We start from the raw sequence: 11,236 nt of genomic DNA on the forward strand, positions 1-11,236 counted from the left end.
TAAAACTAAGGGTTTTAAAGGGATTTGATGTAAATAGCGTTGTAGCTCTTGTAAAAACCTACAAAATGGTTTTTTAATGCACTTTCTATCATAATAAATAAAGGATTTATGATTAAAAAATGAATCACAATTTTTTTCTAAAAATTCTGAAAGCACAAATCGGAGCATGATGATCGGTATATATATTTCGTATACTCCACATTGGAAACTTACATGCACACTTTCGCACACGCTTCAACTACACCAACATAGCTACCACCACCAACCAGCAGCCAAGAATACCCCCAATATTAATACCTAACTTGGACATCGTGCCTCACATGTGAGAGGCATGGAAGCAATAGCCCGAAAACTCGTCAACATCCGGGCTACCGCGGTAAGGGACCAGGACCAACGCCGAAAATGCCAACAAATTCTTCGTCGGAACGCGATCGAGTTGCATGCGTTTACTCTGTCCCCCGAACGCGACATTAAAGTAGCGATCAAAGGACTCGGCTCCTGTCTTCGCCCCGAAAAGGTTGTGCAAGAGCTACTAGAACGGGGCTTCCATCCCACCTACGTAAAGAAGCTACAAGCAAGGGGTCGCGAGGACAGTAACATGTTCTTCGCTAGATCAGGAACCTGTCCGGAGCCAGCGCCAGCGCCATCACACCGCAATTATATGATCGTTCCTTATGCCCACGTTAAGGCGCTACTTGTTAATTAAATTTACGCGTACGAAGTGTACCTACACTTGCAACATCAATAAGCGTCTCTCTTAGCTAGCCGCGTGCTCAGCTATTTCTATCAAACTAAAAACGGAACCAACGAAACTGCTGAGTGCGACGTCTATCTCAAACCAATAGCAAAGCAACATCTTTTGTTTCTAATGCATTTTTCGTCTCGGCAAAAGGGAAACGTTGCATTTTCGAGATTCCCTGCTCAACCCACGCGAGTTAGATACGTACGTTTCTGGTTAATAACTTACTATAAAACAGAGTGCATGTTTTTTCATACAAAAGTAAAATTACAAAAAGAAAATTTATTCTGCAAAGTGGGGCTACCGTTACATCCTTTTTAACAAAATTTACGTAAAAAATATTCGGTTAATATTAATCATTTTTTAAAGAAATAGGTACGATATCCTTAACAGATTTTCTTTTCGAGTTAAAATATATTTTGCTTTAGTTTTGATGCAAATATCTATGGTAGTACTAACGAACGTATTTTTGTGTGAAAGTTTTGCTGTGAGGATATTTTTTAACTGTCAGATGTCAAATGATGTGCAAATTGGATCGATACTCGCGTGATATTAACTCCGAAATTTTCTTTGAACATTAATATTACTATGACCAACAAATAGAGATCTATTTCGTCTTCCTCATGTTGAACTTTCTGTAGTCGAATGAACGAATCTAGTCCCCGGATTAATCCCTACCTATTTTTACTGATTATAATTAACTTAATTAACTCTATTAAAATGGCCCCTAGTTTAATAAGTAAACCATTTTGTAAAACTGATTGGATTCGTTGTACCCCCTCCCTTCCCCCTGCGCCCGAGTTAATCTGTTATTTTAAAACCCCTGAGTTTTCTGAAAAATTGCATTCTTACAACGTAAGCAATCTCACCCTAATGTTGTGTTTTTTGAGCAAGTAGAAATAAATTAAGGTAAAGCTGAAACCATATACAAAACATAAGCATTTCCAATGCTAAAAAGTTCAACCCGTTACAGAATTCAATTACGCAGAAGCAGAACAAAAATATAACTAACGGAAATGTTAAAATTATCAATACTATACTTCGACCAGCTTGTATACTCTCTGCTTTGAAACTGATACCCATGCGCCCCCCTAGCGAATTTTACCTTTTAACTTTATTTATTTATTTATTTATTATCCTATCCCTCTCTTGTTCTGGGCCCTCAACAGGCTTTCGCCCAATTACAGAGTAACCCGCATAATGCTTTTTAGAAAGCTGATGTTACAAACAGTATCTCCCGTTTTTTGAAAAATCTCTCAATGAGGACTAAAATATTTAATCCACTGCCTATCAATATCATCGCAAGTGGTACACCATAAAGTTTCAAAAAAATGTTCATATGCTCCCTACAAGAACGGGCCTTTTACAGAATATTAATGAATTCATACGGAATAGTCAGAACCTTAATTAATTCAATTGTAATTAATTCAAACTTACACTATCCCTATGGGTCCCACGAGGAGTCAATTGACCCTACATGTATTTCAACTGAATGTTCGTGTTTTTAGATGGTGTACATTATATTGAAATTCGTTAATTATCGTTACTACTTATGTTCCTTATCTCTTAAAATTTTTTGTAATTTCCCGTGGACAGTGCGTTCGAGATAAGAGGGTCACCTCAATATCTCTTTTAATTGGCGAGGTACGATAAACGTGCCATGTATATGATCTCTCCGGTCGCATATTGAAACTTCCGGTACCACTTCCGCACTTCCGGTTCGGCCGGAATTGGGAACAACTTTTGTTTTTCAAATTTAAGATATTGGAAAAGAGCAATCAATTTTCTGTACGACAACATAAAATATGCATATGGTTCTGATATCCAAACAAATGAAGAAATTCGCGATTCCATTTTTAGAAAAATGATGAAATCTAGCATGCCATATGTTGTCAGGATGTGCGATGCCTGTTGTGTTACACGAGGAGCGTAACGCTGAAAAGGAAATCTTCAAAACGGAATGAGTATATGATGTTGTACTGCAAATTGATTGCTCTTTTCATAGATCTCAAAAACACATAGGCATTGTATTTGAATTTGCATCGATTTCCGGTTTAACCGGAAGTTAGACCGGAATATGCGATCACGTAGATCGTAGATGGTGTTGTCGCATACAAAATTATATTTGATCCTTTTTTCGGATCTCGCCAAATAAAAGAGATTATTATCTCGAACACATTGTCTATGAAAAGTCGTAGCTATAAAAGAATTTAAAACAATATTTAAGGAAAGTCAACACGAAAACCGATGCGTCAGCAACGAAACAAAAGTAGGTTAGAGCAAATGTTATCCAATACAGTACAAAACCCAACAATAGTTACAATGAAACCTTTCGTTTAATAAATCTAGTGCCCAAATAAGAAAAAGTCATAAAACCACAAACTTCTGTTTCCAAAAGTAGGGAAAATTAATAAATTTAAACCTTAAACTTGGTCAATTGAATCCTTTTGGGACTTCTAGTCAGATAGACCCATTTGACGTTTCTATAATTGTGACCACAATTTCTAAAGAAACAGATATTATTATTAATAAATTCTGTTTACTGTACTATATGCAAATACCACATTTAAAAAAGACTGATTTTCACAAATCGAGGATAATTGACCGTTCCTGAACTGTTTACTCCCTCTGTATAATTACATAAATTAGGCTTTGAGGTAGGATAGACACGTTCGTCTAGTAGGACGTATTCGAGCGGAGCATGAGACACTAATTAAAAAAGAATGCAGAAAAGTTCACTCCCTGTGAAGGAGTGAAACGGAAACACAACAAAAAAATAATGTACAGTTAAATTTTGAATTTTCTGAAAAAAAGGCTTTCAATTGCAATGGACGAGGTGGAAGATGCTCATACGGCTAACACTCCAAATAGTGACGATCCTGTAATTAAAGAGGTAAGAAAATATTGCAACATATTTCATAAGACAGGTTAAAAAACCATGTGTTAAATAGATACCAGTCTTCTTATCGAAACGTTTGGAGGATCAGCTGTACTTGTTCCAATACCCTCTACGTCCAACGACCAATAAATTACCCGACGTTAAAAAGTGCTTTATAAAACCTAATAATGAAACTGTTAAACTTGAAGTGCAGCTCGACGTTGTTTCGCCTAATTTTGACATTGGAAAGGCGGAAGATGTCGCCCTTCGTGTGGATGGACCCGCCGAGCATCGGAAAAGGGACAAGGAGGTGTTTTTCAAAAATAACCTTCTCGATAAAATAGAGTATGTATCTTCAAAAGTAGGTGATAATGTGGAACGTTACGGTATAGGTATTTTTGATGGACAAGAATATCACATAACACCTCTTAAGGGTTTACTCCGTTTAAAACCTTATTATCCGCATTTGGACCGTGAAGCTAAAAAGAAAGTCGACGCAAAACAGAAAGAGGAGCCCGCTCCTAGCACTAGCACCGCTAAGCAGGTGACTGTAAAGTTCTCGCAGGGCGGAGATGCCGAGAAATGGAAGAAATTGAACGAAAATAGTTACAAAGCGATAATGCAACGTCAGGCCGAGGAGAAATGGATAGAGTGCGACTGGAAACCCCAGAAAAGCGAGCTGAGTAAGTTGGAGAAGATGAAACTGTTCGCGGAAGAAAGTCGCGAAACTGTGTCATCTACAGAGGAAACTGACAATATTGTGGATTATCTAAAACGATTGGTACCTGAAGATAAAGAACACGCAATATCTTTGCCGTCACTCCCTTCAAATGTTGTTTCTTTTAATTCTCTAAGGGTGTTACCGCTCTTGGAGCAATGCAAATTACTTCTAAAGGATGGTATGTTGAAACTTGTTTGTGCAAATGTAAATTTTCCATTTTTAGCCAAAATTATGACCTTTCAGCAGTTGACCATGCTCTTAACTGGTTGCGAAGGTTTAACCGCCGACTCTTTGCTGAAAGTTTTACCGCAAGTGGCGGTATTAGTTAGAGGAAATTGGGTTGTAAAGTCTGAGATTCTATTTCCTAATGGTAGTTTTTCGTCTGTCAGCGGTGTACCTGCAGATATTATGTGTCGCGCTCGGGACTACGTCGTAGGTATCTTTCTACAATAGCGGACATGCGGCTTAACGTTCACTTTTAGCTGATATTATTTACAAAACAGCAATACATAGAGCGGCGGAAGGTTTCCGCAATCATCAAAGTTCCGTCTGAAGAAACCAAAGAGATATTTACGGGCGTGTCAAAACTGAGGTACAGCAAGGGTTGGGAACTTAATCTACCTATCGATTCCGAATTTATTAAGAAGTACCCCGAAGTTGTGAACAAGCAGAGCTCATTATGGGAAATGCGCGAGGTACAGCTAAACAACTTTTTCCACACCAACAAGGAGAAAAGGAGGCGTAAAAGCAAAAGTGTCAGTGAAGATTCGGCTAAAATCGCGAAGAAAGATGGTCAAACCCATGTTAGGGATAATCATTTAAGTGATAGTGCGGAAACGGACAAAGTGAAACGTATAAAAACTATAAAATTAAATGACGTCAATCATAAAGATGAAGTCTCATGATGAACTCTATTTTTAGGTTTTTTTAAAATATGTTCAAAACTAATAATTGTGAATATCGATGGAATGCGTAATGTTAATTTATTATGTGTATGTAAATATATTATAATTTAATATTATTGTTAATTGGAAAACAAGCAAATGTAGTCAGTCTGGAACCAGCCTAGGCTCTTCTGCAGATATAGCTATTTTATTCACTTTTGACATAGGTAGCTTACAGAGTAGCATATTGTCAGATGCTATGGTCATTAATAAAACTTTTGTTACACTCAGACTAAAGACCTAAACAACTGGCGTTTTATAAAATGCTGACAACATGATAATAGGGATACACATGGTGGATTATTGGGGAAAATATACGATAAGATATGAAAAAAGAGGTTCTTCAATGTCTACTAGGATTATGAAGGCGTGCCACATCAAAATTGCATTTTTTTAATGGAACACCCTGTACCTCATTCGATTTTTCAATTGTTCTCTCCATTTTAAGCAAATTTGTTAAAAGCATAATGTAGGAACCAAAATTCAATCGTTTCCGGGTTATCGAGTTCTGAATATAAAAAAACACATGAAAAGAACATTGATTATTATTTATTATTATTATTATTACCACCTCAACCTAGGCGGTGTTTTATGCAAGGCTACCAACCCAAGCCACACTATACATTTACAAGTATCTATGCTCAAACCAGGTATAGGTAGTAAGGCACCCTAATTAGTACCTCAGTCCAACTTCTACGCCACTGCGCTACTAGCTTACATTTGAAATATTTTCTCCAATGATTTCATCAGCTAAAAACGATAATAAAATTCTGATTTTAAATTTTTCCTTAAAGGTAACCAATCTTATAGGCGATCTCCTTTATTGGTTAACCCATTGATTGAGTTATTTCTTCTAGATAATTTGTTTTAGTGTAACTTTCGGGGTTTAAATATGGGTTGAAAGGGGTAATAAAACTGTTTAAATTTTTTTAATTTTTGACCACCCACCACCGCCATCCCCGAAATTGCTGCCAGACGCTCGGTTATGCTATTAGCAAATAACATAAGAAAATGTGTCAATAGCTCTCCTACTAATACTATTATATGCAGGAGATTTGCACATTCAGTTTAAAATGTACCCACTGTATAACGTACCATTGCTGTGTATACAGCGCATATTCTTGTTGGAAGAAAAGGACTATTTCGTTTTTTAAAAATTCGCGCCTATGGATGGCCCACGTAGTAGTAGTTCAAATGTACTTCCGCAACGGTCGATTTGACCTACAAAGTCTAAACTCGCCCTGGCTGTAGCGCGCCCGCTTCTTCAGCCATAATGGCAATTGCAAAAAAGAAAGGGGATGATAAAAGCAATTACAGTGCTGATAGTGCAAGAAACGATGGTGACATATCCTCAAACGAAGAGGAACCTAATTTCAGTGATCCTGATGACTACGTTGATGATATCCCAAATGAAGGTTAACTTTCCTTTATTTTTAGCACCATGCTGTTATCTTACATTTTTTTTTGATTATTGATAATTTGCCGAGGTTTGGATACCTTTTTGGTAGCCAAATACCGGCAACATTAATATTTAATTTAATAGGTTCGCCAATCTGTGAATAAGTGAGGTTATTTTTTCTTTTAGAACTGTTGGGAGATATTCTAAAGCAGAAACCCAAGGAAACCGATGGCGTGGAAAGTGTTATTGTAGTAGATGGTGTACCGCAAGTTGGCCCGGACCGTATTGAAAAGCTTCAATCCGTCATAAACAAAATCTTCTCAAAGTTCGGAAATATTGTGAACACTCACTTTCCGACGAACGAAAAAGGTCACACTAAGGGTTTTATATTTTTGGAATACTCCCTACCGGTACATGCTCAAGAGGCGGTTAAAGCTACGAATAATTACAAGTTAGACAAGCAGCACACATTCTTAGTTAACTTATTTACGGATTTCTCAAAGTACGAACAAATACCCGACAATTGGAAGCCGCCCGAATCGCAAAAGTACGAAGGACAATCGGATTTGTACTCGTACTTGCTGGAACCCGACGCGTACGACCAATTTTCCCTTGCGCTAACTGGGGGAGCGCAAGTCTGGCAGAACACACAACCGGACCCGATCGTACTTCATGATAGACCGGTACCGTACTAAACTACCAATGTTGATGTTAAATTTTTGTATTTCCAGAACTGGACGCAGAGTTACGTTAAATGGTCGCCGCTCGGAACGTTCTTTACGACCTTTCACAAGCAGGGAGTCGCGTTATGGGGAGGTCCCCAATTCTCGCAATATAAGAAGTTCAGCCACGCGGCCGTGCAATTCATCGATTATTCTCCGTGCGAAAAGTATGTTACCACCTACTCGTCGCAGGTTGATGTTCACAATCCTGATCAGAAACGCATCATCATCTGGGATATTAGGTAAATGCCACTTTGAGGCTTGAGATTTAATTAACTCGTTAATTAATCCTTACTCATATTTCTTTGTAAGATTTTGTCTAGGATTAACTGGCTGTGTTTTGTTTTTAAATATTTAACAAAAAGTTCGAATTCATCACCATATATCTTTTATGTACAGGGTGAGTCAACGATTGCGTGGAGTAACTTAATGCCTTGACGATAAGATTTTTCGATAGAGTGCTTTTGTATTATGATATGGTTGAATATTCTCCACATTTTAAAAATATTTGGAATTATACAGAGTGCGCCCACAAAGTAAGGGCGCCAAAATGGTACATTTTTTTAAATAGAACCCCCTGTATTTGAATGCATTTTTGAATTCCACGTGTAATTCGACGTCTTTTTTATTATATGTTAATATCCGAAAAACTAGTAGTTTTAAAGATTTGGGATTTGGCTATCTGAATTCATCAATTTGAAAAAGTTTTACGACACCTATAGTTGACTTACAATAATTTATAATTCTTACTCTACTTGCGAATGTGCTTTCTTTCATTTGCTTCATTACTTTTGATTTTATATGCAACTTTAAAATAACAAAATGTTAGTGGATAAGATATTTCCCCTTTATCGTCGTGTATAATACAAAACTTTATTTTATAGATATTTAGCTGTCAAAAGTAGCAAGCTTCAGTTATACGGTTGTTTTCTTGGAATTTCTGTTCTGAACTACATTTTATTTCGTGTTCCGCGTCTCCATTTTTAATAAGCATAGAATCCATCATTTCTTTCACTTTATTTACCCCTGTGATCACTTTATCTACTTTTAACTGTACCCACTCATTGAAAACTATTAAAATATCAAGTTAAACTCGATTATTTTATGTGTAGGATAATGATTACTTTTCATGGCAATTGGCAAGCAATGAAAAGTTACTTCTCCATATAAAATACGCTATTTTTTATTCAAACTTCTGTAAATTTTCCCCGGAAACGTTTACTTTATTGATAGGTTGTTAAAGGATATTAATAGCGTTCGCTAAATTAAATGCCAAGTAGATGTTACACAGTTAAAATCCAAGATGCCGGCTGAATTTTGTATTTTTCGTTGAAAAATTTAAAACTTTGATTTCAGTGAAATTGTTAACATTGTTTAAAACGCAAAGATATAAATATAATAACAAAAAAATAACCGACGACTTTGTTTTAAAATGGCGGATATCTTGCTATTTAGCTTCAAAGTATTTAAATGGTCGCCATTTTGAAAAAGTGAAGTAGCCAGTGGTTATTTTTTTTATACTTTTTCTCTTTTATTGTATATGTATTTTAAATATTGTTGCTAAATTTCATTAAAGTAATAAACTTAAAAGTTTTTAAATGAAAAATACAAAATTCAGCCGCCATCTTGGATTTTGGAGATTTTGAATATGTTAAAATCGACACTTCACAATAAAAGGAAAAGTATAATCTAAGACTTTTGCTTGCAGAACGGGTCAAGAGAAGCGCAGTTTTAACCCGGATGGTCCTTCCGCATGGCCGATTTTCCGATGGTCGCACGACGACAAGTACTTCGCAAGAATGGGCACGGACGTACTTTCGATCTACGAGACTCCCTCCTTCGGCTTGCTCGAAAAGAAATCCTTGAAGATTTTGGGCATACAGGATTTTAGTTGGTCGCCGACCGATAACGTAATCGCGTTCTGGGTGGCGGAAGATAAGGACGTGCCGGCTCGCGTCACCCTGCTCGAGATTCCGAATCGTAACGAAATTAGAAACAAAAATTTGTTTAACGTCGCCCATTGTAAGATACACTGGCAGAAATCGGGCGACTTTTTGTGCGTGAAGGTGGATCGTTATTCGAAGGTGAGGAAGGAGAAGAATGAGATTAAGTATTCTGGAATGTACTTCAATTTCGAAATTTTCCACATGAGAGAGAAGGAGATTCCGGTGGATAGTGTTGAGATCAAGGAGCTGATACAGGCTTTCGCTTGGGAACCTATCGGTTCTAAGTTTGCGATAATCCACGGGGAGTCGCCGAATATTAGTGTCAGTTTTTACGAAGTACGTGTCGGACAGGCACCGCTTCTTCTGAAAAAGTTGGAGAAACGTGCCTGTAATCATCTTTTCTGGTCTCCGAATGGACAATTTATCGTCTTAGCGGGATTGGGATCCAACGGTGGAGGTTCCTTAGAGTTTGTCGATACACAAGATTTCGTTATAATGAATACGACTGATCATTACCAAGCGTCGGATGTCGAATGGGATCCCACCGGAAGATACGTCATTACCGCCATTTCCAATTGGAAGACAAAGGTCGATACTGGTTATTACATGTGGTCATTCCAGGGTAAAATTTTAAAAAGGGTGAATTTAGATAAGTTTTCCCAGTTGTTGTGGAGACCTCGCTGTCACACTTTACTAGACGATAAGCAATTAAAGGACATTAAGAAAAATTTGAAAAAGTATTACGCTCAGTTTGAAAGTAAAGATCGTATGCGACAAACAAAGGCGTCTAAGGAACTAATTGAAAAACGCGCCGCTCTAATGGAGAAGTTCAGTGCCTATCGCCAAAAACGGATACAGGAATGGATTGAACAAAAACCTAGACGTTTGGAACTTAGATGTGGTACGTAGCCTCTCATCATATCACTCCCTGATATTTTGCTTATCATCTTTAAAAAATAGATGTCATAAGTTATACGCACAGGGTAAATGAAATGCATTTTTGTCTGTTCGCTGGCTGTCATTAACAGTTCATCATTCATTGGTGCCACATCATATTAACTAATATCATGAGAGCAGTATTAATCAATTCTTCTTGCAGGCATTGACACAGACGAATTAGATAGTGATGTACAAAATACGGAAGAAGAAATTGTCGAGTTCTTTGTAAAGGAAGAGTTTATCGAAATCGAGTAGTCGCCATTGTTTCTTTGTTATTCTTTCTTACACCTGCATTGTATTGGTGTAAGAAGGGCCCTCTGAACAATGTTGTACCATTTCAAAAGGTGTCTTATTAAAATTGGAAATAAATACTTGATTTATACCATTATAGCTTATTAAAAATTCTCCCACCCACAAAGAAACTTTTAATCTAGAAGCGGTCACCTCGGTGAGTATATTGTTAGGGTAGTAATTTGTGTGATTTTGGTTTTCATGCTTGATATTGCTTAGAGAATCCACAAACCACCCTTTAAATGAATATAAGAGCACAACCTCTCCTCGTTTTAAAATTATAAATTACTACTACGAATGCATTTGGGGATTAAGGTGCAAGACATTCTTCGTTGCGCCAGATTTGTACGTAGTTACAAGTTCTGTAAAGAACCAATTTATTAACCATATATGAAGTGCATATTACAACCAAAACTCCTACTGGTAAAAATGTTAATGACAATTAATTGAAGCTTCTGTTTGCTGTCAAACATGATAAGTTACAAGGGTAAGTATGTCTTTGACATTTAGTGCCCCTTCACACTGGCCGACTTAGCAACATGGGTTATAATTTATTACTGTGGATAACTCGTTCGACCAATTAAATTACAGTTTAAGCATTAATCAACAGTTGCGTCCATCATATTTCGAAATTACTTTTCAACAAGCAACCCAATT

General features: G+C 37.0%; 2 protein-coding genes across 2 annotated transcripts; both read left to right on the forward strand.

Moving 5' to 3' along the window:
* Positions 1 to 3,448: 3,448 nt before the first annotated feature.
* Positions 3,449 to 5,356, forward strand: LOC116179120 (DNA-directed RNA polymerase III subunit RPC5). Its single transcript, XM_031498834.1, has 4 exons — positions 3,449 to 3,632; positions 3,691 to 4,516; positions 4,562 to 4,770; positions 4,821 to 5,356. Exons 1-4 carry the CDS (start codon positions 3,567 to 3,569, stop codon positions 5,241 to 5,243), a joined length of 1,524 nt encoding a protein of 507 aa, XP_031354694.1. The 5' UTR covers positions 3,449 to 3,566; the 3' UTR covers positions 5,244 to 5,356.
* Positions 5,357 to 6,482: 1,126 nt separating this feature from the next.
* On the forward strand, positions 6,483 to 10,674 carry LOC116178570 (eukaryotic translation initiation factor 3 subunit B). The gene is made up of 5 exons (XM_031498115.1): positions 6,483 to 6,697; positions 6,868 to 7,364; positions 7,413 to 7,645; positions 9,112 to 10,250; positions 10,449 to 10,674. The coding sequence occupies exons 1-5, from the start codon at positions 6,556 to 6,558 to the stop codon at positions 10,541 to 10,543; spliced, it is 2,106 nt and encodes a 701-aa protein (XP_031353975.1). The 5' UTR covers positions 6,483 to 6,555; the 3' UTR covers positions 10,544 to 10,674.
* Positions 10,675 to 11,236: the final 562 nt, after the last annotated feature.

Source organism: Photinus pyralis, unplaced genomic scaffold, assembly GCF_008802855.1.
Source record: "Photinus pyralis isolate 1611_PpyrPB1 unplaced genomic scaffold, Ppyr1.3 Ppyr1.4_LG8, whole genome shotgun sequence".
Lineage (NCBI taxonomy): Eukaryota > Metazoa > Arthropoda > Insecta > Coleoptera > Lampyridae > Photinus > Photinus pyralis.

Excerpts from the sequence above, each read along its gene's own strand:
- LOC116179120 (XM_031498834.1), top strand. The coding sequence starts at position 3,567 with ATGGACGAGGTGGAAGATGCTCATACGGCTAACACTCCAAATAGTGAC. Across the intron at positions 4,517-4,561 it reads CAAATTACTTCTAAAGGATG|CCAAAATTATGACCTTTCAG; the intron begins GTATGTTGAAAC and ends TTCCATTTTTAG. Across the intron at positions 4,771-4,820 it reads GTCGCGCTCGGGACTACGTC|CTGATATTATTTACAAAACA; the intron begins GTAGGTATCTTT and ends GTTCACTTTTAG.
- LOC116178570 (XM_031498115.1), top strand. The coding sequence starts at position 6,556 with ATGGCAATTGCAAAAAAGAAAGGGGATGATAAAAGCAATTACAGTGCT. Across the intron at positions 7,365-7,412 it reads TCGTACTTCATGATAGACCG|AACTGGACGCAGAGTTACGT; the intron begins GTACCGTACTAA and ends TTGTATTTCCAG. Across the intron at positions 7,646-9,111 it reads ATCATCATCTGGGATATTAG|AACGGGTCAAGAGAAGCGCA; the intron begins GTAAATGCCACT and ends TTTTGCTTGCAG.